This window comes from Leptonychotes weddellii, chromosome 15, assembly GCF_054177405.1.
Source record: "Leptonychotes weddellii isolate Sample4059 chromosome 15, ASM5417740v2, whole genome shotgun sequence".
NCBI classification, from domain to species: domain Eukaryota; kingdom Metazoa; phylum Chordata; class Mammalia; order Carnivora; family Phocidae; genus Leptonychotes; species Leptonychotes weddellii.
In genome coordinates, this window is record NC_138383.1 from 1,552,967 (window position 1) to 1,572,339 (window position 19,373).

Below are 19,373 nucleotides of genomic sequence, written 5' to 3' on the forward strand. Positions count from 1 at the left end.
GAAAGCCCCACCCGGGAGCTCGGGGAGCCCTTCCCCAGCGCCAAGGAGTCGCCCCCCGCGTTCCTGGCGGGCGGCCCCCGCACCCCCGGCGCCCCCGGCCGGCCGCGCCGGGCGGACCGCTCCTCCGACGGCTCCGCGGCCTCCGTGGCCGAAGAGGGTGAGCTGGGGGCGGGGGCCTGTCGGGGCGCGACTTCACGGGCGGGGGCGGGGCCTGCCGGGAGGGTGTGGTGTCAGGGCGGGGGGTGCAACGTCACGGGCGGGGGGCGGGCCTGCCGCGCGGGGCCGTGACGTCCGCGACGCGAGTGACTGCGCCGTGGGCTTGCAGGCCGAGGGTTCGCGTGGGACGACGGCTTCCCGCCGACGCCGGCCCCGGAGGCCGCCCTGCCCGCCCCCGCCGCGCCCCCCAAGCCGGCCGCGCCCGGCCCCTTCTCGCGCTTCACCGTGTCGCCCGCGCCCGCGTCCCGCTTCTCCATTACGCACGTCTCGGACTTGGACGCCGGGTCCGTGGGAGGTGAGGCTGCGGCGGGGCTGGCGGGAGGGGACACCGAGGCGGGGCAGTGGAGAGGGCGGCCGGGAGGTCACCTGCCGGGAGCCCAGGCTCGGCGCTCATTATTTCCCATCTCCTGGACAAGGTTTTCAGAAAGGGAAACTGAGGTACGGCGGGGTCGGGTCACGCCCAGGCCTGTCTGTCCTGGCCGCCTTCTGGGGAGATGCAGGGGCCTCCCCCCACCGCCAGTGGCTGGCCCAGCACCTGTCGGGGCCCTGGGGCCTGGCCCTTAGACCTCACCCTCTTCTCCTCTGGAGGCACCAGGCTGGACCCGGAGTGCCCCCCCACTCTGCCCTCTGCTAGACCTTAGCCCCCACAAACCTGAGCAGCCTCTGCCACCGGAACCTTCCCAGCCTGCGCTTTGGACTCACCCACTGCCCGACCCGGCCCCTCGCAGATCCCATGGCACTTGCCTGGAGGCACAGGTGGGGCTGGCTGAGGGGCCCAGCTCACACCTCCCTCCCTGCTCCTTTCCCGTGAGCCTTAGGCCAGGCGGGCGCTGCCCCGCCAGGCTGCCCCCCACCACGTGCCTGACAGGCGTGCGTCCCTGCATCCCTGCGACGCTTCTCTGGAAGCTCACCCAGAACAAGATCGTTCTGTCCCCCGGGCGGACTCAGTCCCTCCTCCACTCCCCATGGCCTGTGGCTGCAGCCTCTGGGGAGGGCCCGTCCGCTCATCGCTGGCACACAGCGTACCCTTAGTAGATGCCTGAACAGATAAGCAGGCCACCAGGAGGCTCGTTTGTGGTCCTGTTTGGGTCTCAGTTTCCCCACCTGTAAAAGGAGGACTCAGAGGGCATTTGCTGGGTTTTGTTGGGCTTGAGGGACAGGCCTGGGCTCTGGTGAAGCGGTGGGGAGAGAAATGGGTGCGGCTCCCACGGAGACAGATGGGCAGGCCCGTTGCAGTGAAGGGGCCCGAGGGCTGCAGCTCCAGCTGGTCATTTGGCCCCTTGGCCAAGGACGGAGGTCAGGTGGGAGTCCTGGGGCAGGGGACTCTCAGGAATCTCTGTCCCCGGTGTCTCTCCAAATGCTCATGTGGCCCCTCCTGTTTGCCAGGCCCTGTAGCAGGTGCTGGGGGCAGCTGTAAAGAGGCTTGAGGCCCAGGTGGGCCTCCTTGGAGCCCCTGCTGGTCCTGCTCCCAGCGAGGATGGTGACCGAGAGCGGGGACCTTGGTCTTGGTGGTCGGCAGCAGCTTCCAGCGCCTTGGTGCCCCGCACAGCACTCTGGAGGAGCAGGGCAGGACCAGAGGCCTCTGCACTGGATGGTGGGGCAGCCCTGTAAGCCCCAGCGGCAGGATTTACCCTGGACGCTCGGGTTTGTTGCTAGCTGCTGGGGATGCCCTATAGCCTCAGGCCTGAGCAGCTCCTTACCCTACAGCTGCCCCTCCACCCTGACCCTGCTAACGGGCTGCTTGGCTTCTGAGGCCAGGGGACCTGCTCTTGGCTGGGGGGCCTTGCATGCCCTGCCCACCAGTTCGTGTGGGGAGTTACAGGACACTGTGTCCTCACCCCAGGTGAGAGAATGGGCACAGGCCTGCTGGGACGGCCCCTCTCTGCCCCCTTCGCCCCTTCTGCCTGGTTCTGGGTTTGCTCAATGCAAGAAGAGGACCCTGGGCTTATGTGTCCCCCCCCCCCCACCACCCTTACCTCAAAGTCTGTGGCTGTGTTTCCCTTCACTGACTCGGCTAGACCCATACACTCTCCCTCCCCCGCGTGGTCTGGGCCAGCTCCCCCCTGAGTCCGCTGCTGGACCCTGGGCGGGTGGGTCAGGGTGGGCAGCCTGAAAGGTGGGGGGCTTCCCAGCCACACCTGTTCTAGAGGTGCCTGTGGCTGGCTGGCATGTCCAGCTCCCCCTCCAGGGCACTGCCCAGACCGGCCCAGCCGCGAAAGGACAGTGGGGGGCTGCACCCCCACAGTGCGAGGGGCTTCTGCCTGCAGGAGTGCGGGCACGGGAAGGAGTGGAGCTGGGGGGAAGCGGGGGGCAGGGCAGCACAGGGAATATTTTTGTAACTGCTGTTGTCTGAGCGAATGGAAATGGGATGATTTTAAGTTATTGTTGCCAAAGAGACGTAAAGTTTATTGTTGCTTTGGGGGTGTGGGTGGGGGACTTGTTTTGGGTTTGTGTTTTTTGTTTTTGATTAGTTTGAGGCTTAGGATGCTGGTGCAATGATTTTCTTGTTCCTCTTTTGTTTGTTTTTTAAAAGAAATCAAGCTAAAGAAAAAAAAAAGCCTTCGTGCTAAGTGTGTGTTTTCTTTTGTGGTTTGCACATAAAGCGCTGGGCAGGAGGGGGCCTGGGTGGTGCTGAGGTGGGGACTCAGCTGCCAGGTCTGCCCAGGGCACGGTAGTCCCTCCTGACCACGGGAGGGGAGGATGCGAGAGGGCGGCCACCCTTTCCCCCCAGCTGCCCTGGCACACCTCGGTGGAGGGGGGACAGTGACTTGGGGAGGGGAGGGGACTGGCGGCAGCAGCCCTCTCTTCCTGTCCTGTGTGGGGGGGACCCACACACCTCCCTGGACATTCTTGCCCCTCGCCTTCCCAGAGCACGGGGGTGGGGGCAGGGTGAGCGGCAGGCAAGAGGGTTTTTGAGGAGTCTGGGCTTCTGTGCATCTCTACCCCAAACATCTGCCCTAAGACCCCACCTGGCCCAGCTCTTGCGAGGCCAGAGGCCTGTGCCCCCACCTGCCCTACCAGTGACCCCTTTTGCTTCTCTTCCTGGGCTGTGGACAGACTTCGGTCAGATCAGGGCTGCTGAACCCCTCCTTCAGGAGCCTGGTGGGAGGGGTGACTGCTGCCTGGAACGGCTCCTCAGATGGGGACTGCTGGTCACTGTGCTGGTCACCAGGAGTGTATTTCATCCACAAATACTGTGGAAGCAGCTGGTGGGGGACCCCCCACCCCGCCAACGGCACCCACTGTTCACTCCAGGGACGCGGAGGAGAGCTGGGGGCCCCGCAGCCAGTTCTGGAGGGAGGCTGGGGTTTGGGTGGGGAGGGGCAGAGAGGCCCCCCAGAACTGCCAGCAGGAGTGGGGAGGCTCAGCAGAGTCCCAGTCGAGGGCTCCTAATAAATTCATCTTCCAGAGAAAGGTGTTGGTCTCCCCCCGCTCCTCTGCCCCAGGCCTCCCGCCCCCCTCAGGCCGACAGATCACAGGCAGGCACAGGTGGGTCAGCCTGTTTATTGACCAGACACTTGGGAGCTCCGAGCAGTGTGGGAGCCGGGCTCCCCTTCCGGCTACAGGCTGACCGAACACCCTTCCCTGCACCTGGGGGGCCACGGCCCACACAGCCAGGCGGGCCTGCCTGAGAGGCTGGCCGCACCGCCCAGGGGGCAGCTCCCAGCTCTGGGGCCGGCCCCACTCACTCTCCTCGGCCACGGCCCAGGGGCCACCTCCGAAGAAACGGCCGGGATCCAGCCCAGGCCAGACTGAAGTGGGGGCAGAGCCAGGCAGGTGAAGGGCGTGGAAGGAGGAGAACATTCTCTAGACAGGGACCACACAGACTGTTACAAAAGAGGTGTGTGTGTGGGTGGGGGAGGAGAAGAAGAGGGGCCTGGCGGGCAGCGGCGGGGACTTGGCCATCAGCCGAGGAGGGGAGCAGACCTGTCATTGGTCACTGTCGGCTTCAGCTGGACGTTGGCGAAGGGATTCCTGAGGAGAGAAGAGAAGAGTGGCTTTAGCGTGGGAGGGGCGCTGTGCCTCCCGGGCTGCCCTGCGTGCGCCCCAGGGTCCCGCAGCCCCGCGGAGGGCCCAGCCTCTGAGCCCGGAGCACGGCCGCGATGGAGCCTGCTGGGGACAGCCGGGGCAGGGCTGTCCGCGGGGCCGGCTGCCTGCCGATGCGCCCACCTGCTGCTGTCAGCCCTCCTGGGGCAGGGCGGGTGGGGGTGTGGGGAGCGGCCCGGTGGGCCAGGAGCCAGTTCTTCCTCCGAAACCTGAGGTGGTCCTGAATGGGCCTGCACCCAGGCTTGGTGAGCCGCCCCATAAGGCCCCGGAGGCTCCTGACACCCGCCCAAGAGCAGGAGCGGGCCCGTTTTTAAAGACACGCCGACACACACACACAGCTCAGCAGCTCTCACGACCCCGGCCCATGCATCCCGGGGTCCCGGAACGCGGCTGGCTGCAGACAGGGGGCCTCGGCCCGTCCCACGCCAACACGACACACGGGGGGGGCACGCACACGGGCAGCGATGCCCGCAGGTCTGAGGCCACAGCTGACGGACAGACGGACTGGCCAGACAAGAGGTTGAGATGGGACGAGATGAGCGCAGTAGAGACCAGCACCCAGCCTGGGCCTCACAGAAGCCCCTCCTCGGAGTCCCCACCGGGCTTGGGAGGGACAGCCGAGGACAGCGGGCTGGGGGTCATCAGGCAGCCCCAGGGGTGACAGCACAGATGGAACGTGGGACACGGGGGGCTCGGCACGGACAGGACGCACTCCTGGCGAAGCACTCGGCTCTCGAGCCGTTACCTGGGGCGCAGTCGCCTCTGGCACAGCTGGGCTGGTGTCCGCAGGAGCTGGGTGGGCGGGCGCTCCGTGCAGCGCCCAGCGAGAGCACGTGGGGGTGGGGGCACCAGCCTGTTTTCTAGAACGCGGAGACACTTCGGACTGAACTTTCGAAAGGATAAACTAGGGAGAGGAGCTGACCTACTGGCGCATGGCTTCTACATCTGCAAGCTGACGACCGAGAATCCCGCGAGGGTGCGCTGCTTGTGAACGTCCTCCGATCCGGAGTGCTGTGACCCCCGGGGTTCAAGGCCGCTTCCAGCCCCAGGCCCCTCCACGCGCTCCAGTCCTCTCTCCAGCCGATGTGTGCAGAGCTTCAGTTTTGATGGTCAGGGGCAGCGGCTGCCTCAGGGCTCCCCAGGCCAAGACTGCTGTGACCGGGGACATCTGCCCCCAGGACAGAGGGTGGAGGGTGGCCCATGCCCTGCCTGCCACCTTGACTAGACTCTGGTTCTAGTGGAAGGCTTCAGGCCCGTGGCTGTCCCCAGCCGGGGTCAAGGCAGGATGTTTCGGGGGGCTGGAACGGGGCAGGTCTGTTCGTCTGGGCTTGGGGACCGAGCAGAGGAAAGGGCACAGGCCCCGTGGCCGAGAAGGGCGGGCAGGTCCCGTGCTGAGCGGAGCCAGAGCAGAATGGCCAAGTGGGTTTGGGCAGCACACACCTCGATCCTGCCCTGGGCACACCTGAATCCTCATCAGAAAGGACTGGTGGCAAAGCAGCGTCATCAGCTGGGGCTGGAGGGGGAGCAGCAGGGCCGGAGAGGCCCCCACACCTTGAGAGGGTGTCTGGCCTCTGACCCCCACCTTCCTAATCTCCTTCCCCAAAACCGCGTGACCGTGGAGTGCGGTACCATCAACACCGCGGGTTCTGAGGAAAGGGGCAGGGGCTGAACTCTGCCCGGGCCTCCCCTTCACGGCCCCTGCCCGGGCCCGGCCAGAGACCTCTGGCTGGGGCATGCCCACCCCGCAGCACCACGGGGAGGTGCGGCCCAGGCGGGGGCCTACCACCTCCTGGGGAAGAGCGGGCTCCAGGGCTACCCGAGGGCAGGCGTCTGTGTGACCCTGGGCGGGTCAACACCGACCTGACGCAACAGGACACAATGCGGACCCGAGGCCCACCGCAGTCTCTGGTCCTGCGGACATGGGTCACTGCTTGGGGGAGAGCGCCAGGGACAGAGGCTTCCTCCCAAGAGCACCGTCGGCGGACGCTGACCACAAACCACCAAGACACAAGGAAGCTCGAGTCCTGCCAGCAAAGCGCAGTCGACGGGAACCACCTGAGCACAGCAGGCCCGGGATGGCAGGTCTGCTCCAAGTCAGGAGCCGTCCAGGCGTCTCCCACGGGCGCGGCTGCGACTCCCCCCGAGCACACCCCGGCAAGGACTCCGGAGCAGGTCCTCGGACAGGGAATGGATCTACCTCAGCGGAGCAGGCCTGCAGCTAGCTCCCGAGCTGCGACCCCACCGTGGGGGGCAGATCTAGTACTGGGTTCCAGGGGCCACCCTTCGGGGCGCCACGGAGCCCCTGCCTGCAAACCCTACGGCCCGAGGGGGGCCAAGCGCCGAGGCCCAGCACCTTCCCATTCAAATCTTGCGCAGGTTTAGGGAGTGGCCTTAACTGTCTTGAGTCCACTACGTGAGTGTGAAAAAGTCGTTTCGGAGTGCGGTTTCTGTCCTCCTGTGACTCTGGAGCAGAGGGAGCGGAGAGCAGCTGGGGCAGATGTCCACTTTCTCCGGAATGTTCTCCTCTGAGGCACAAGCGGTTCTCATGCCTCCAGGACTCTGGCCCTCCTGGCGTTGAGTCCACCTTGCTCTGCGCCAGGACCGCACCTTGCGGGGCGCAGCTCGGCAGAGCGGGCCAGGGCGCCTCAACCAACCCAGGGGCTTCTGACTCTCCACCCCCCGCTGAATCTCCAGTCTCGGGGCTGGGCCGGTTCTTTGGCGGGGAAACCAGCTGGTGGCGTGGTGTGGATGCCCACGGCACCCCCGGGGGCCAGGGACTGCCCTGCACTGGGGACCAGGGCTCAGGCAGAGGCCAGGCTGGCCTCCAGAGCAACGGGGGCTGCAGGAGCAGTGGGGCTGGGAGGTGCAGGCCTCTTAGGGCCTGTTGGAAGAGGAGGAACCTAGAGGCAGGGAAGGCCTTTCCACCCTGTCCCCAAATGTCAGGAGCATTTGTCTCCAGAACTTTCCAGAAGTTCCTCACGCTGCAGCTCAGACACATTGAAAGGCGAGTGAGTCCAGGACCTGTTGGGGCAGTCACTGCCCTTGGGGAGGACCACATTGCTGGGGTGCTCTGTGGGGTATGGAGGATGCAGGTGCTAGCTTCATGGGGCAAACTTCTTGGTGACTGGGTGGGGGTGGGGACAGGCGCAGCAGTGCGCCCTGTCCCAGGCACAGGGGCCCAGAGTGCTGGGCTCCCCGCCCACCCGCTCGCTGTTGGCGCTTGCCTTCCCAGGGCTGAGTGCAAGGGACCATCACAGGACGGGCTGTAGAAGGCCAGCCAGGGCACCCACACGTGGTGGCCGAAGGCCTGGTCTGGAAAGCCTGCTGCAGCCTCGTGGAGCCACGTCAGGGCAGGTACGAGGTGAGTCCAGCCAGAGCAGGCGGCAAAGCCCGTGTCCACCTGCTCCGGTGTGCCCGACACACACGTGGGCATGAGCCACGGAGCTGTCCCCAAGACCGACCCTGGTCTCCCCGGCCCCCCGAGGGGCTGCAGCACTCACCAACCAGAGAGCCGGCCAGGCCGGGCTCAGACCCACACCCACAGGGGCCAGTCCGGGGGACACTCAGCCAGAGGAGCCCAAAGCTGGCCTCCCCCGATTGTGGCCGAAGTGCCCCACGGAGGCAGGAGACCCAGGCAGAGGGCCAGGGCCGGACCACGCCCAGCAGAGCAGGGGAGCAGCCAGTCAGGCCCACAAGCTTCCAGACAGAGAGAGGAAATCCCAGAGCCCGAGGAGCAATCCAAGAGGAAGCGAAAGCCCAGAACCCAGAGCAGAGGCAGGCTCGGCAGACCCGCGTGCCCGTCCCCACCTGCCAGGGCCAAGGCCAGAGGGTCTGCAGAACCACTGGGAAGGCAGACTGACCAGCATGAGAAAACCAGGGCAACTTACTAACTCTAGTCAGGGTCAGCTCAAAATCTGGCCACTTCCACATCAGCGCTGCAAGGAAACACAAGGACTCTGTTGGTGCAGGTGGGTGGGTGGGGGGACCCCGCCAGGGGCACGCAGCCCTGCCACGGGGTAGCCGCAGGGAGGAACAGGAAAGGGCTGCCCGTGGCAGGCGTCCCCAGTCAGCCCACGTGGCCCAGGCCCCCGAGAGGACAGTGACCACGCTGTCCGTCTGCGCAGCTCAGTCCCTGGACGGAGGCCGGCTCACTGAGGCCGCCCAGATCTACACAGCGAGCCTGGAAGGAGGCACCACACCCAGCTCAGTGCAATAAATAAAACTTTTATTCAAACGACTGCAGTACAGAGCACAATTCAGATTTAAAAAAAAAAGAGGAAAGGAAACAGGAAAATATTTTGAGCACTTTACATCCTCATACGAGTGTCGCAGTTTTGTGTCTACATTCATCCATTGAGCATGGAATCCCCTGGATTTGAGATCTTTTAGCAAAATTAGAACACCAACACGGAAGGCTCTTTGTACATGGGTCCACGTTCTGGCTTTGTATTCTCCTTAAATATAAAATGGGTCTGTGTCTTGAGCTGCTTCTCTCACAAACACTCCCAGCCACATCCTAGTCCACAGGAGAGCGGGTGGAGGGTTTTGTTAGATCACGTTAGAAAAAGGAGCGTCCACAGCTTGGCAGGGGCTCCCGTGGCGGGAGGGGCCGGGCGGGACTGCACCCCGGCTCCTGCCCCAGATTCAGGGTGAGAAGAGGCCAAACCAGTAGCCGCAGAGTCCAGCATGTCCGCTTCGGAAGTCACCAAGACACACAAAAAGACGAGAGTGTTTAGGGAGGACGGGGGCAGGGACTGCCTCCTACCCCCCCACCCCCGGGGTGGCAGGCGCAAAGCCGCCCTCCCCAGGGCCAGCCCCTGGCGGCCTGGGGGCCACGGTTCCCTCACAAGGCTGTCCAGTGGTTTCCAGAATGCGTTGGAGGGGGGGTGGTCTCTGGAGCTCTTTGGAAAGTCCGCGAGGGGCCGCACCTGCCTGCCCCTGCCCCGCCTGGCACCGCGTGAGGTCACACGGCCCTGGGGACGCTGCCCGCCCACACTCTGGTCTGTACACCGGCCCAAGCATCCGCGGAGAAGGAAGCGCTCAGGGGCCCGGGCTGCTGGGCTGCACGGGGCCGGGGGCCGTGGCCTCCCTCACAGGAGCGGCCGGCTTCCTCAGGAGGCCCCCCGGCTGGCACGAGCCCGTCTGTCGGTGCGGCCCTGGGAGGGGGCGCCTGCGGGGCCGCGAGCCTCCCCTCCCCTGACACAGGTGTCCGTGTCCGCTGGGGGAGTCAGATGCAGGAGTAACAGTACGCACACCAGAGTCCATGCAGATCTGCTTTTGTTTGTCAGGAAAGAAAAGTCCTTTTCCTGTTTTTTCTTTTCTTTTTTTCTTTTTTTTTTTTTTTTAAGATTTTTCTTTTTCTTCAAACTTTAGGCCTGGCTCGCGGTGAGCCTTCAAAAAGGGACAGTGCGTCGTGAACATGGCAGCCGCGGAGCAGACGTGAGGCTGCCTGGCCCCTGCTGCCTGGCCAGCAGCTCCCGCCTGGCGGACGCACGGGGTTGGGGGTGTGTAAACACGGGGGGCAGAGATGGGGCAGCACCATGGACCCTGGGGGATCTCAGAGTCTGGGGTCACCAACCAGAAGGCGGGACAGGGCAGGCGAGAAAGAAAAATAACCCGAGAACAAACCAACAAGAGCGGAGGAGGGAACCGATGGAGGCCAGACAGGTTGGGGGGGGCTCTCCCGAGCAGCGGCTGCCCGTGGTCAGCGTCCTCACACTGTGGACACCAGCGTGCCACTGCCGCTGCGGAACAAAGCACAGGACGCTGCGAGGCCGCACACCTCTCCTGCAGCCGCTCCGGTCAGCCGGCTGCCTGGCCCCGGAGCAGGGACGGAAGCAGCCCCCACCCCACCCTGAGCCGGGACGAGGGCCACCAGGATGGAAGAGCAGGGAAAGCACCGGGCTGAGGGCTTGCGGGACGACCGGGAGCCCCGGCAGCTGCGGTGGGCACCGGAGCAGGCTGCGCTCCCGCGGTCCAGGGCCCCCTGCCACCCACCCAGGGTCAGAGCATGAAGGTGGCTCTCCGGACCCACTCGGCAGGACCCTGGGATCGTGGGCTCCTGCCCTAGGACCCCCAGCACTCAGACAAGTGAGGGGTAGGGAGAACAGGCACCCTGGGCCCCGCCTGCCCTGACCCAGCGTGGGGCCTCCACAGTCTCCAGCCAGGCCCCCACGGAGCAGGCCTTGGAGGGTCTGTGAGGGGGCCGGCCCTACCCACCCACAGCTCCCAAGGACAAGTGTGAAAGCCCCTTACCTGCTCACAGCCCGCGCTCCGTAGTCCTCTAGACCCTGGGGAGGAAAGGCAACCCAGGTTAGGCCGGGGGTCCTGGGGGCGAGGTGGGGTCTGCAGGACAAGAGGAGGCTGGGCACACCGCCCTTGACCCGAGTGGGCACGCGGTACTGCCTGCAGCCGAGAGCGTGGAGGGCCCCTCCCACGTGCACAGCAGTGACATCCCAAACTCACGGGGACATCTCCTCATCTGGCCAGCGGCAGACCATGCATGGTATGAGCTCAGACTCAGGGGCACAAGCAAGACACATCCCCCGATGACCCCCTCCACGCACATGTCCCGTGGTGAGCGGTCAGGGGCTGTGGTCACCTGCGGGTCACCTGATGAGAGCACCAAGGCAGGCGAGCGTGGGATTACCTACGTCTTGGAGCAGGCAGGGGGGCCTCCCTGGGAACCAGTGACACTTGCAGGGAGGGGGTGAGGGCCAGGCGGGGAAGCCAGCCTGGGCCAGTCCCTGGGCAGAGCATGCCCCTGCGCCCCGAGACACCAGCGGCAGCGCCCCGGCTATGGGGCCGAGGGAGGGGCTGTGGACACCACCACAGCTCTGCTGGCCTGGCCTAGGGCCATCAAGGGCCGTTGGGGACACCCTCCTCGGCTGTCTCCACGCCAAAACCAAACCTGGACGCCGGGAAGTGGGAGCAGCGTGCAGTGCCCAGGCCGGCCTAGGCTCAGCCAGCTGTGTCCTGGGCCCAGGCGGGGCTGGACGCGGCTGGAGCGTCTCCCACCCAGCAGGCTGGACCCATGACCCCGAGGTGCCACGCCTCTCCCAAGCTGGATCGGCCTCCCCGCTGCTGTTGCCCTGAGCACCAGCACCAGCCTCACCTTCCCTGTCAGGCTCCGTCCCGGGCCTTAGCTACACCTCCCCGGTCTGGTCCTTCCCACCACATAACTGTCTCTGCCCAACTGTAAGCTCCTCCAAGACCGCTCCCTCACACACAGCACCTCACTCGCGATGGTCACGCCCACCTCACAGGAAGGGTGGGGGCGAGGCTGCTCAGGACGGTGCTGAGTGGGGCCTCTCCTGGACCTCACCCACCTACACCACCACTCACCCCAGCCCGGGCAGGCGGAGACCCAGGTGAGCACCTGCTGCCCACATCTTAGAGAAACTCCCCTTCTCCCCGCTCCCGGGGGCTGGGGCGCTGACCCCCAAGTTGGGGCCCAGTCCTGAAGACTGCAACCGAGAGCAAAGCTGTTGGCCCCTACTCCCCACGTGGCCACAGCAGACAAGTGTTCCAGAAGCCTCGGGCTCCTACAACCTATGAACCTTCCCACGCAGAGCCATACCGTCCACACTCACACCCTGACCCCACCTGGGCTTCAAAACCACCATCGTACACTCCAGGGGCTCTACTGGGGACCCGCACCTGGGACCCAGGCCTTGACCTCCTGCCTCTGGCCACTTGGTACTGGGTGACCTGGGCATGAGTGCCTAGCCCTGCCTCCTGAGGCCCAGAGACACACTACCAAGAAGCCTCTGGCCACATCCCAGGACTCGAACGCAAGTGCTCATGTCCACACTCGGACCGTGACTGCCGGAGCCCAAGAGCCTCAGGGAGGGGGCTCCTGGACACGAAGTCCTCCCTGATGCCCAGGCCCCCTGCGAGGTGGGAGGCCTGAAGGCCACCGATGCCCCACCCGGAGGGAAGGCCAGGCAGCGGGACCACCTTGGCCTTCAGTAGAGCCGCTTCTGGGGCCCCTCCCGCGGCGCTCACCTGGGAGAAGGCAGGTACAGCCACACTGTAGGGCCTCTGCTTGAAGGTGCCGGCTGCCTGGGCAGGGAACGCACGGGAGGCTGCGCCGTAGTCGGGGGGCGGGAGGGCTAGCTCCTCCTTGTCCAGGAGGTTCCCCGTGCTGCTGCTTTTCCCCTGCTGCAGGCTGTGGGGGCAGAGGCTTAGGGGCTGGCTCCACCCCGGCCCCCAGGACCCCATCCAACCCTCCACCTTCCCCACGCCTCCCTCAGACCCTTCAAGAAGGCCTAACGAGGGGCTGCAGCCTCACCGAGCCAGTGGAACCGGGCCTGAAGGTGCGGCGGCAGGAAATTCCTAAAGCCCGTGCGCCCCACCCCGACCCCAGTCCTCTTGGCGCCGCTCAGCCCCTTCTGGGGCCCCGCACACCCTGCCCAAGGGAGGCGACAGCAGGGTGTGCTCCCGGGCCCAGTGAGGGGGCAAGGGAAGCCCCACCCCACAGAGCACCCGGTGACCTTCCTCACAAAGTGGCCCGCACCCACAGCCCCCAGGAACCTCAACACGCAGCATGCTGGGTGTGGGGGCAGCACTGTGGGCGGGAGGGGACCAGAGCCCGGCCAAGCCCTTTGAGCAGAGAGCGGGTGCGGCTCACAGACCCGCAGCGCCCTGTTCTCGCGGCAACCTTTCCAGAGCGAAGGGCCAGCAGCCTGGGTCAGCATGCTCACCTCATGTGCAACCTGTCGCTGCCATCGCTGTCCAGAACCCGGGTGTAGGAGAAGGGAAACCAGCCCCGCCTGGAGGAGAGAGCACAGGTGAGAGGGCCCCAGGGCCCAGGTGCCCCCGCTCCCCGGCCTGGCTGCAGCCGTCTCTGTAGCGAACACAAGCAGGCGCTCGGAGCAACAGCAGACCCCAGCCGGCACCCTGGGCACACACGGGCCCTGGACGGGAGGCTGGGCGCTGCCGGCAGAGGTCCCGCGTCCGCGGCAGCCAGGGCCGGTTTCCGGCCGCACCGACAAAGCAGAGCAGCGGTCTGGAGAGCAGGCAGGGGTGCCGTTTGGGAAGGATGTGTCCTAGCCTCTCCCCGCTCAGCACCCCCTCCCCAGATGGCGGCCGCCTGGAGGCGGGAGCCAAGCTGCGTCCAGCCCCTCCGTCCCTGGCTACGGCAGGCAGGGGCTGCGAGTCTCCATCTCGCCACCAGCCACCTCTAGACGACAGTGGTGCTCGGGGAAAGGGGCGGCTCCTGACCAGGGCAGCCCCGCGGTGGCTCGAGAACGAGAGGCTGGCAGAACCTCGGGGCCACGGGGGTTGAATTAAGCCGTGAAGACACAGGTCCTGTGACCCGATGGCCCAGCACACAGGCTGATCAGAGGAGACTGGGCAGCAGAAGGCCTGGGGTGGACGGCTGGCCTCTGCCAACTGGGAAGCCGCACACCCGACAGCAGGGAAGGTAGGTGCCAGACGGGCCGCGGCGTGTGCGTGCGGGGCTCTGGGCCAAGTGGGTGACGCGGGCGGTGAGGGTGATGGGCTGGTGAGAGACAGTCTGTGCCGCCGAGATTGGACGACTGAAAACCCACGGCGGGATAGTCAGTCTGGAAAGGACGCGAGCCGCCAGGTCGTCTGAGGGCCGCAGGGTCAGGAGGCCTGCTATCCGGGCCCGGGCCGACAGCTGGCTGGGAGTGGGGCGGCCTGCGGATGCTCACATTTTGGTCTTCTCGCTCTCCCCGTAGTGCCAGCCGTCGCGGGCCTCAGGCACCAGCAGGGTGATGAGGTCTCCCTCCTTGAAGCTCAGCAGGGTGCTGTTGTCCCCGGCCGCGTGAGAGAAGATAGCTTTCACCCGCATGCGGCCGTTGCGTTCCAGGCCAGCCGCCATGGAGCTGGAGCGCGGCAGGGTCTTGTTCTCAGCTGTCGGGACGACAGGGTAGGAATGAGGGGACGTGCTTGTCCTCCTGTCGGCTCAGCCTGACAGGAAGGTGCTAGAAGGCCCCAGGCGGGCCTGGAGGGGGACGCTCGTTTGGGCAGGACCCAGATACTGCAGAGGTGGATCCAGCTGCAGACCTACCGCTCACCAGCTGTGGGGCATGCTGGGCCTGGACCTCAGCTTTCCCACGTGCTCATCGGCAGACCCTCACCGGCTGGGAGGGGGGGCTGTCCCACTGTCCCTTACAGCCCTGCCAAGCACCGCCCGCGTGCTCCCATCACAGGCTGAGCCCAGATGTCCTGGCACAGCCCCGCCCTATCGTGTTCGACTTGAGGGGAGCCAGGCAAAGCCTGAGGCTCCAGGACAGAGATTTCACCGGGGGCCCAAGGGGGCCGCACCAGGGCACGCACACGCTCGGGGCTCTGAGGGAGGCCTCCCCCACCTCCCCTCGGGTATGGTGTGACAGCTGGGGGCTGGGGGCACGTCCGAGCCCTTACTGGCCGCGTAGCTGTTCTTCGGGGCCACGCTCTTGCGCACGGGGAGCGTGTTGGAGTAGGAGTCGCTCAGCTTGCTCTGGGACTGTGGAGGAGATGAGGTCTTGGGCTGGGCGGCCTTGCGGTCGGCCCAGGGGCTGTAGTCCTCACCATCTGGGCCCGAGACGCCATTCATGACGGGCGTGCTCTCCTGGGCAGACAGCCGCTGTGGAGAAGAGGCGGGGGATGGGGGGGGGTGGCGTCGCGGGAGAGCCTGGTCAGGCGAGGCCGGCGTGGGAACCCCTCACCCCGGCCACCCCGGTGCAAGCGTGGGGGCCATCCTTCCACACCCATAAAGCTTGCTGGAGGCCGCAGACTCACCCCCACAAACGGGGCCAGCTCGGGGGGCACCGGCAGGGGCTTGGCCCCCGGGATAGGGTCTGAGATGACCAGGCTGGACTTGGAGGCCGACAGGGCGCTGGGGAGGACGGAGCCGTTGCTCCCGGCCATCTGCTGCATCAGCTGCACCGCACGGTCCGGGATCTTGTTGGGGTCGGCGCAGGCCTGTTGCCACAGTGGCAACTTCTGTGCCAGCAGCTCCTTGCCCTGAAGCAGAGGAAGCAGGACGGGGCAGGGTCAGGGCCGGGCACGCAGCGGGGGGCCGTCCCCGCAGGGCCACAAGGGCCCGGCCCCAGACACACTCCCCCACTCAGGAGGGGCACACCTGCCTAAGGCTCACGGCTGCTCCACACCAGGTGATGACTCAGCCAGATGAGGCCCCGGGGGTCCCTGACCCCCAGCCTGGGAAAGAGGCGGGCTGTTGCCGTAAGCCATGCAGTCATGGGGCCAGCCGGGCTGAGACAAAAATGAAGGTCCAACCTGGTCGGGGGCCGCCAAAAAAGGAAAAAGGGGCAGACGCTCCATGGGCAACCATGAGGTCCTGGGGAGAGCGTCATCCTGGGGTCCCGAGCCGCGGTCAGGCCCAGCTACGGGTGCAGGAAGGCGAGACCCCATCATGCGGTACCAGATAGATGCAAGGTGACAACTCTCCCCGCCCCCAACCCAGGGGCCCGAGAGCCCAGCTGTCCCTCCAGTGTGCACCGGGGTGTGCCCAGGGCGCAGCTAGCCGGACGAGCACGGGCCTAACAAAACATGACGAAGCCACGGGTCTGGCGAGGAATCCTAGAATGAGGGACAGCCGAGTGGGGCGCCAGCCTGAGGTTCCCTGCAGCCCACCTGGGGTCTGGCGCCCACCTCATGGGCCTGTCCAGGGCTTGGGGGCAGCTGCGCCCCCCCTCCTGTTTGGCCAAAGTGTCTACCTGACCTGTAGCAGACGCGGTCACCCGTGTGCCACTGCAGAGCCTGGAGCTCCCCTGGGTGGAGTGCTCCCTAGCTCGGGGCAATCACTGTCCCTGAGACCTCCGAAGGGGCTGTCCGGCCCTCACTGCCTCTCCCCACTCTGACCTGTGTCTGGGCACGGAGGGGGCATCTGTGTGGGAGATGTGGAAGAGACTAGAAAAAGGCCCTGTGAGCAGGCCACACCCTCCACTGCGTGCTGGGTGAGACCAGGGGCCAGCAGACCGTGGCCCGGGCGCTGGCCGCCTGTTTTGTAAACAAAGTTTGATCGGAACACAGCTGTATCTGCTCCTCCACACATCTGGGGCTGCTTCTGCGTGCTACGGCCCAAACCCAAAATGTTAACCTGGACCCTGGCTGAGATAACTGGTTGATAGGTCTGGGTGGTGGTGACAAGGCCACAAGGATCCAGCACCACACAGGGGCACCTGCAGGGTCAGGGTGTGGCTCTCAGAAGGGCTCCACAGCTGGGCTGACCGGCCAACCCAGGGCTCCCACCTGGTGATGAACCGCGTCGCTGGGGCTAGGACCCACCTGCCGGGGAGATGCCTGGTGGCCTGCTGCAGGGAAGAGCCTGGGGGGGTCCTGCCCTGGGCCTCTCTAGATCCGCCTGGGAGGGCTGCATCCAGCTCCCTGGGAGGTCAGCTCTCACCTCTCGCAGTGACAATGGCTTTCCTGCCCTCCCTGCCGCCTGCCGCACCAAGGAGCCCGCAGCCTCCCTGTGACCTGCCGTGGGGCCCGGCTGCCGCCAGAGGGCGCCGCCGCCCACCGCAGCGCTGCTGGGAACTGTGCGGGCTGTGCGGCCGCCCCCGCTCCGCAGCTCACAGCTGCTTCCACGGTGGCTCCCCGGCGGCTGCTCCCACAGGGGACGCAGGTCCTTCCCTGTCCTTGCCTCGCACCTGGGAGCGGGCCCTCAGGCAGGCCCGGGAGGCAGAGCCGCTCTGCGGAGGGAGGGCGTCTCTCTCCTACGCAGCCCAGACCGTGGGGACTGCAGAGCATGTCCCCCATCAAGCACACGTGCGTGAACGTGCACTTACCCCGCTGATCCGCAGACCCCTTTATGGAAAAAGGATCTGCTGAGCTCTTGGAATGTTCTGGAACGTTCCAGCGGACAGATCTGCTCCCTCCCCAGCTCCCGACTATGGACTCTGAACAGGGGCTCCTCCAGACCCTCTACGAGGGGCTCCCTGGCACTGCAGCCCTCCCCGAGGAGCCAGCCTCCTGCCACTGTCCTCAAAACAGCGCTAACAATTTCTAACCGAAGTCTCCGAGACGTCTGCAGCGTCTGGCCCAGTGACTCTCCTACTAGAATGCTGTCCCTGGGGGAATCTGAAATGCACAGTGTTCCTTTCAACACAGCTCAACAGTGGACACGCCCCCGATGGCCACCAGGGACACGAGGGCCCACGGCCAGCAGACCTCACCTTGGAGTGGTAGGCGGCGGAGTTCTTGGCCACGGCGCACTGCTTCTCCACCAGGAAGCAGAACCTCCTCCTCTCCTCGGTCAGGGCCGTCTTGTAGCCGTCCGACACGTAGTTCTCCAGCTCGCCCTGCTTGTTGCTGATTGCATCGATGTACTGGGGGGCGGGGGAGAGCGTGGGGGACACACACGAGCTGCTGACAGGGCAACACAGGATCCCGCCCAGCTCTGGGCAGCCCCACGAGGGGCGGAGCGCACGTCCGGCCGGCCCACGGGTGGGGCCTGGTGACGACCCACTTGGGCCAAGAGGGCACGGGCAGAGTGACAGCAGGGCAACCCCATGCCCCACTGGGCCACTGTCCCCCTGGGAGCTCGTGTCCCCCGACCCCTGCCCCCTCTTGCCCCAGCAGCCACACACGTGTGGACCATGCTGGCAGATTATGAGGCCTGGTGGCATCGTGGCACCTCCCGTGGATCCTGATTCCAGGCATCTGAAACCACCCTGCTGGTGGACCGGGAAAGCTCGCCCGGCACGATGTGTTTGAGAATGACTAATTCACACCCAAATCCTGCGGGGGTGGGCAGAGAATGCAGGAGACACTGCTTGATGCTGGGGCACGCTGGAACATTCTGATTTTGCAGGCTGGAAACTTTTGGTAACAAAGCACCCTCAAGACTGTAGGCAGCCATCACGGGGAGGCAGGACACACAGTGCGGGGCTCTGCAGAGCCCCGTCAGTGTGTGTGTGATGGGGTCTGCGGGGTCCTGGCCGTTTCTGAAGGGAGCCCCTTGCGGCTGCTTCCCTCCGCACCTGGGGCCACTGCCCACGCGGCGAGGCACTGCTGCTGGGGCTGGTCTTTGTGGCCTTGGGGTCTTCCCTGCCCCGAGGGGCACCTCCCGCACCGGCTCTGACTCAGCGTGGGTGGGCGGTGCTGAGTGGAGGTGGGCGCCAGGAGGAGGCGCGCAGAACAGGCTGTTCCTGCTGCCTCCCTGCCCGGCAGCGCTCAGCTGGAGGGCCAAGGACCAGCCTGTGGGTGTGGCTTGTCCCCAACTGGCCACCAGCGCGTGGGCTCAGCCAGCGTGAAGTAGCCACACTACTCCAAGGCCAGGCCTGCCCCGCCCTGCCACCAAAACTCAGGGCCCCACCCTCTGCCTCTGCACACCACCCACCTCACCACCCTGAGCTCCACTGCCCCCCTTGGAGACAGCAGCTTAAAAGGGGCTCCAAATAGCCCGCCCGCTGCCGGCAGCCACACCGAGGCCACAGCCTCAAGGAGCAAGCCCCGGGCCTCCCGGGCAGCCGCGGGCTCCGCCACCGGTGTGCCTGAGGGGACCCAGGATGGCTCTTGGGGAGCAAGCCCCACCAGCCTGGGAGAGAGGTCTGGGCACAAGTAAGAGGCCCCCCTGGCGGCCTCTCTGCTCTGCTCCCTCAGCCCTGCCTCCCCCACCCCGCACGGTTCCCCCGCCCTACAGCTACTCCAGGAAGTGGGTGAGCACGCCTGGAGCCGGGCGGTGCCCCTGGGGGCTGGGGGGAGGGCACAGTGGGCAAGGCTGAGCTTCATGGGGAGGAATCCAGCAGTGGCTGTGGAAGAAGGGGGCTGCCAAGGGGGCCGTTCACACCCACACCCCCTCCCACAAGCCCCACGAGGCGCCTGGGAGGACAGCAGAGCACAGAGGCCCAGGACAGAGCACCCTCTGGATGGAAGGGCCTGGAAGGGGCACGCACACCCCCAGGGCCCCAGTGCTGATGTGCTCTGATCCATGACCATCCCACCCTTCCCCAGGGGCCTTGTCAGGGACACGCGGCCCACAGCAAGGGCGCCTTCCTTGGCTCAGCTCGGTGCCCGAGAGCCCCCTAAGAAGAAGTTCCTGCAAGGTTCCAGAAGATGAGGGTTTAAGCCCCCAGGGAGACTCCAAATCCACCCTCTCCTTGTGCCACCATGTCCCCGTCCCTGGGGGCTGC

The 19,373-nt window shown here is 66.0% G+C and overlaps 2 protein-coding genes across 15 annotated transcripts in view; one reads left to right on the top strand and one right to left on the bottom strand.

The window, feature by feature from the left end:
- AATK (apoptosis associated tyrosine kinase) overlaps nt 1-1,706 on the top strand; it is a 30,760-nt gene extending 29,054 nt beyond the window's left edge. For all 10 annotated transcript variants that reach the window (XM_081804294.1, XM_081804300.1, XM_081804297.1 and 7 more), the window contains 3 exons: nt 1-157; nt 326-511; nt 1,603-1,706. In XM_081804294.1, the coding sequence (XP_081660420.1) occupies nt 1-157; nt 326-511; nt 1,603-1,643 (384 nt within the window). In that variant the 3' untranslated portion in view covers nt 1,644-1,706. The remainder of the gene's footprint in view (nt 158-325; nt 512-1,602) is intronic.
- An 882-nt stretch (nt 1,707-2,588) lies between these two features.
- The window catches only part of BAIAP2 (BAR/IMD domain containing adaptor protein 2), a 66,786-nt gene continuing 50,001 nt past the window's right edge, over nt 2,589-19,373 (bottom strand). The window contains exons 7-16 of one of the 5 annotated variants that reach the window (XR_014140337.1): nt 17,415-17,567; nt 15,016-15,240; nt 14,659-14,860; nt 13,944-14,145; nt 12,969-13,037; nt 12,271-12,433; nt 10,519-10,553; nt 8,151-8,198; nt 5,009-7,333; nt 2,589-4,191 (exon numbers count right to left, since the gene is read on the bottom strand). Coding sequence is in view for 3 of the 5 variants with exons in the window: in XM_081804309.1 (XP_081660435.1) it covers nt 4,122-4,191; nt 10,519-10,553; nt 12,271-12,433; nt 12,969-13,037; nt 13,944-14,145; nt 14,659-14,860; nt 15,016-15,240; nt 17,415-17,567 (1,119 nt within the window). In the remaining 2 variants the exon portion in view is untranslated. Of the gene's footprint in view, nt 4,192-5,008; nt 8,199-8,471; nt 10,008-10,518; nt 10,554-12,270; nt 12,434-12,968; nt 13,038-13,943; nt 14,146-14,658; nt 14,861-15,015; nt 15,241-17,414; nt 17,568-19,373 lie in introns of those variants that run through there. The other 4 variants (XR_014140336.1, XM_081804311.1, XM_081804309.1 and 1 more) reach the window with 4 other exon arrangements.